General features: G+C 33.1%; 1 protein-coding gene across 1 annotated transcript; it reads right to left on the minus strand.

Moving 5' to 3' along the window:
• Positions 1 to 575: 575 nt before the first annotated feature.
• On the minus strand, positions 576 to 2,642 carry LOC145048473 (Sterile alpha motif (SAM) domain-containing protein). The gene is made up of 6 exons (XM_078996971.1): positions 2,361 to 2,642; positions 1,700 to 1,764; positions 1,343 to 1,605; positions 1,120 to 1,191; positions 968 to 1,030; positions 576 to 811 (listed from the first exon to the last, which is right to left on the minus strand). Exons 1-6 carry the CDS (start codon positions 2,465 to 2,467, stop codon positions 767 to 769), a joined length of 615 nt encoding a protein of 204 aa, XP_078853097.1. The 5' UTR covers positions 2,468 to 2,642; the 3' UTR covers positions 576 to 766.
• Positions 2,643 to 5,738: the final 3,096 nt, after the last annotated feature.

A 5,738-nucleotide genomic window follows, 5' to 3' on the forward strand; every position in this document is an offset into this window, starting at 1 on the left:
CATAAATCAAACGGTGGTGGATGGGAGGTGTTGACCGGCAAGGACAACGATCTAATTACGACAATAATAGTCAAGTAAAGGAGGGTGCCAAACTTAGTGTTAAGTAATTTAGGGTTTGTATTAGAGAAGAGAGGGATGAAGAGATAATACTTATATTGTTTAGTTTAGGTGGAGATGTTTGATGGCAGGCTTACTTTATTTTTTTTATTTAAAAAATATTAAATAAATAATAAAAATTAAAAAAATAAATTATTAAGGGCAAAAAAATGTTTGAAGGGGACCAAAGAAGCAACTAAACCATACTATAGGGACTATCCGGCTTTAAAAAAAAAATAGTTAGAAACCAAACAAACAGATTACCCCAAACCATATAGACCATTCATATATTTTATTTAATTTTCAAGGCATTTAACTTGATTTGTGATAATATGTTACAGGGTAAATTGCATAGATAGAAAACAACTTTGACCGTTGTTTTTTGTTAAGAAATGGTAACATACTTTATTTTTACTTTTAATTTTTTTTACTTTAGAAAATCTTACGCTTACTTAATTTGTTGTGATTTAACTACATGGTTTACTAACTGGAGATATAATAGAACTTTATATGGTAAAGCATCAAAGTCATTACACAATCTAATCCTATCAAATCGTCTCTTGCGTCTACTTCATTAATACAATCAATAACCAAAAAAAAATTAACCCATGAAAAAGTTACAAATAGACTCCTTAATTTTGTTGGATGTCACAAACATGATGAATGTAGCTCATGCTTTAGATTCCAATGCCAAGAGGATCTTCTTTCTTGGACCCTACATAAATTCAACCATTTGTTACACAACAGATTGCACTGTGTTTGGTATGAACAGAGAACTCATGTCCATGAGACAAAAAGGATCCAAAATAAACAAAGATACTAGAGGTATTATATATGCTGCATGAAATTACTCATTAGAATGTAAACATACCATTGGTATTCCCATAGCCTTTAGATCTTCATCAGTCATGTGTAGAAGAGCTGTCATATCAACCTGAAATCCACAACATATGTCACCTCCTTACAAGTTCTAAAAAACAATATACAAGAAAAGATTATTATTTAATATAACAAATTCCATACTTCCTCTGCTTGAAATGTAATAGAATACTTTTCAAGACCCAATGCCTGCAAGAAGCTATCCACTGTTTCAGTCTGCACAAGTTAAAAACCAGCATTACTATATAAAAAAACAATCAAAGAACATGTAGATTTATCAAATAGGTGAAACCTTTAAGAGAACTAAAAAACTTTCTTAATACAAACATAAGAAGTTTAGTAGTCAATAATAATAATAATAATATACCTTTTTTCTCTTAGATGCATTAGTAGAAACTTTTTTAGTCTCTGTTACATTGGCATCAGCTACAACACTTCTCCTAGCAGGTTTACTGGTGGTCTCTGGGACTGGTTTTGGCTTTGCTGCAGGCTGTGAATAACTTACACCAGATAACTTTTCACGCAGATCTCTTACACCACCTGACAAAGAACCCTTTGCACCAAGAGTTGCTCTTTGATTACTCTTTTTCTGGAGCTTCAAACGGAGGTCAAGAGCACCAACACTTCGATCTATGAATGCCATAAAACATATATGAGTAAATCTGTAAATCTGTAAAAGTTAGCATATCATTATGGAACCAAGAAAGAGTAATCAGATTCATACTTGATACTTGTGGATCAGGTTGTTCGTAAAGATCATGCTGCCATTTGTCATCATCCTGCCTCTGCCTGCAGCAAGAAAGTCATTGGCTCAGGTAAAATAAACTTTTTTCCTCATAATCTCCATATAAGATCCCAAAACTCTATACAAACATGACAAGTGAATAGTGATGAAATAAAATATTGGAGTTGGCTCTGTCTTCTGAGGCTAAAGGGTAACATTCTTCTGCTTCTTTCAATCTATGTCCAAAATTGCTACATGCCCCCAACAATTAACATTCCAACCATGACCCTAGTAAGTAGTAACACAGATTATCAGACACGTGAGTATCAAATTTAGGTCTTTTCTGGAAGCTGATAGGGATCTTTCAGAAGTTTATTACTTTGAAATCTATGTAATTCCTTTTTGATGGTATTACAACAAATCTAGCAACGAACCAGGTCCTTCAACTTACTACAACTAACCTATGCTCAACTGTGATCTTTAACTATAATAAAACCAAAGTATCTTCAATTAAGCAGTACCGCTATACCAATTTTTCAAATTAAGAATCAACCAAAAGAAAAAATCAAGCAAAAACACATGACCTGTATCCAGTATATCAGCAAAAACGCGTATGTGTTTACATGAGGAGCGAGAATTAGAGAGAGTGAAAAAAACGAACCTCTTGCCAGTGACTTGCCTACGGCGACCGGGATTTTCTAGGGCTCCGCCGTTAAGACGGTCTTTAATAGAACTCCTTGACGCAGTCTCTACCCGATCAGCATACATTCTCAATACAATTACACGGAATCGTATCTAGGAGAACAATTTATGATAAAACCCTAACCCTAAAGCCCCCTTGCGAATGTGTTGCTTTCAGTAGATTGGAAAGAAACCCGAACACAGGTCGAAAATTGGGGGAAGGGAGAGGGAGGGTGAATCGGGGAGAAAATCGAATAGAAAAGAAACCACAATCGGGTAGGCATTTATTATATTCGGACTTTGTAGCTAATCGGGTCGCTCTTATTTTATTTTATTTTATTTTATTTTATTGGACTAGAAGGAGTGGGGCAAAATAAGATAGAAAGAATATACCATCAAAGGTAACGAGTGGTGCATCCAAAAAAATATATTATTTTGAATGGGTTTTATTTTGGAAAAAAAAGAAAACCAGAAAAAAGTTTCACCAATCAAAGCCCTTAAAGAACCACAATCATTCTCTCACTCATCTCATTCTACCCATAACAAGTTCATCCTAACGAGTTGCATGGTGAACATTGAGGGGTGGTGTAACATTTCATAGCGAGGCTGTTAACGAGAGGGGATGGCGAGGTTATTCTTAAAGCCTTAAGGGTTTCATAATTTGGTCGAATTATAATCCACTTTATATATATATATATATATATATATATATATATATATATATATATATATATATATATATATATATATATATATATATCATTACTATATATGAAAACCCTATTTATATCAAAGCGCGTACGGCGCGTGTAGCGGTCTTCAAGGAGTACATCTGACCGGTAGAAGAAGTCGGTTCCACCATCATACCCGCTCTCTCCTTCCGGGGTGTCGATTCAAAACATGTGTCACACTGCTTACCTCTTCCATCATGTTTAGAACACCGATTTCCATCTTTTGCAAAACCCATGTAACCTTGGAATCGACACCAATGTTCCTATTCTCCCACCCAATATTCCTTCACTGGTGCCTTCAAATTCGTTTCTTTCTCTGTTCTTTCATGAAACCTTTGATCTCTCTCACCAGTCACCACCAGCATCCGCCAGTACCGTCACCAAATTTCCCATCTTCTCTTTTTCTTTCCCGTTTCACCAAATCGCCAACCAGAGAGATGATGTTGAAGATCTAACACCCTCAATTCAACATCTCTGCTATCTTTCAAATTAGAAGTTAAATTATAAGGTATGTGTTTGGTAAATTTCGATTCTCATATTTAACAAAACGCAAATCTGTCACTAATTCGGGAAATTCAATAGATTTGGCAATTACCATCCAGGGTTTTAATCCCTTTTGTTCCCATTCAATTTGTTTTTTGTTACAAGCTTCTGAATGACATATATATTTAAAATTGTATATTTTGTTAATTTCTTTCATTTTTTTTAAAGTAGGTATTAATTCAGTTGATGAATTCCATATGAACAAAGAAATGATATTGGGCATGTCTGGTTGAACGATCTTACTGATATTGTTTGTGTTGATTTGTACCATGTGGATTAACAAGCCCAAATTGTTGTTGCTAATGATTCATCATAAAAGTTGAGTTAATGGTGAAATAATTATGAATTGGTGTTTGGAATAATGTTTGTGAGGAGATTAATGTTTGGCTTCAAGAATCCAATCATATTGCCCTTCTTTTTTCAAGGTATGTCCAAGATAGGAGAATCTTATTTTTAAGGCTCATTTGGTTCTCTTTAGAATCTAATTTTCTTTTCTATCTGAGGTAACTATAATAAGCATATCCATAGATCGGAAGCTCCTTGATTTGCAAGTTATTTACAAGAAAAGGTACACATTCACTAAATCTTCATAGCAACTAATACTTCGTTTTATTATTGTAGTGCCTATGATTTTCTTCTTGCTTTCTTTTTGTTTCTGATATATCCTAAGTTTAAGTTCCTTACTTTGATATGAATCTTAAATATGATAGGGACAATCCACGGAAGACAACCTAGCAACAATTAGCTATATTATAACTTTGGCTCTGTTAATTTTACAGTTAGCTATAGCTTTCTAATAACAACTTTGTTTCAGATTCATGTGTTGGACTTAATATTTAAGCAGCTAACTTTCAAAATCATCATGACCCTTTTCTTATAGGAAAAAAAAGGGAACTATTTTGCAATAACACATGAGTTTTTCGTATGTATATGTTTATAAATGCCATTAAAAACCATTAATTATTGTACAGCTTAAATGCATTTTTCTTCAAAAAGGTTACCAACGATATAATATTTCTCAGGTAACATAACAAAATAGTTAATCAAATTATAATACAGTTTGCTCCAAATGGATGGTTGATTTAATTGTTTTTTATTTTTCATGTATGCAAATGTATTAGATGCTCGGGATAAGCTTTGGGAAATTGCTATTAGGATGGAGATTGAGATTCCTGTGGGTATGGGCCACCAATTTGATATTGCCAAAGAATGTATCATGTCATTTTATATCTGCATTTGTAAACTTAAGATATGCAACAGTGAAAACCAAAATAAAAAGTAGTCAAACTCTATTCAATGATCACCGGAACTTAAATTGTAGTTTTAGCATGCTTATGAGAAATTTATCAATTTTGGTAGCGTATGTACAAACAATAGAAACATAGTTTTATTTATTTGTTTATTATAGTGCCCTAGATACATTTCGTATTTACCTGCTTCAATTATACTCTATAGCTGTGGACATTCATGAGGAAGTATACAAGTTATCTTTTCTTGGATCGTGCTAAGCACGGGCCTCATACCTACCTAGTATATATATATATATATATATACTAGACATGTTAAGAGGCGATAATTATAAAATGAGAGACGAACATGATATGAAGATTCCCTTGAAGGGCAAAAAAGACAAATTTTATCTTATTGTTATAAAGAACCAACTTATGGGATAATCAAAGGTATAAACTATAAAGTAAAGGTGTATTTCGTTATTTCATTGCAATTAAAGGTGATCCTTTGACAAGCAAACACCTTGATAAACTAAGTGTTGGCACGTTGAAAAACGGATCTGGCACTAACCCACGTTTATAACGCCTTCGTTTCATCACACAATCGATACAACGTAATTGACTTACTTTCGTTTTAATTACTATTGGAAGGTATCAAGTCTCAATAAATTAGTATTTTAGAGCTCGAAACATAATTTTAAGTAAGAAGTGATGATTTAGCAAAGTACATTGCGATTTAGAGAAAATCAAATAAATTCAAGGATTTATAAACCATACTGATTTATATTGAATTAAAAGTGGAAGATAATTTATTTTTTAGTTGGCAATGATGTAAATTGATTAAAATATATGCCT

The sequence above is a fragment of the Lactuca saligna genome, chromosome 5, assembly GCF_052625555.1.
Source record: "Lactuca saligna cultivar CGN05327 chromosome 5, ASM5262555v1, whole genome shotgun sequence".
NCBI lineage: Eukaryota > Viridiplantae > Streptophyta > Magnoliopsida > Asterales > Asteraceae > Lactuca > Lactuca saligna.

Excerpts from the sequence above, each read along its gene's own strand:
- LOC145048473 (XM_078996971.1), bottom strand. The coding sequence starts at position 2,467 with ATGTATGCTGATCGGGTAGAGACTGCGTCAAGGAGTTCTATTAAAGAC. Across the intron at positions 1,765-2,360 it reads AGGCAAGTCACTGGCAAGAG|GCAGAGGCAGGATGATGACA; the intron begins GTTCGTTTTTTT and ends TTCTTGCTGCAG. Across the intron at positions 1,192-1,342 it reads ATGCATCTAAGAGAAAAAAG|ACTGAAACAGTGGATAGCTT; the intron begins GTATATTATTAT and ends TAACTTGTGCAG.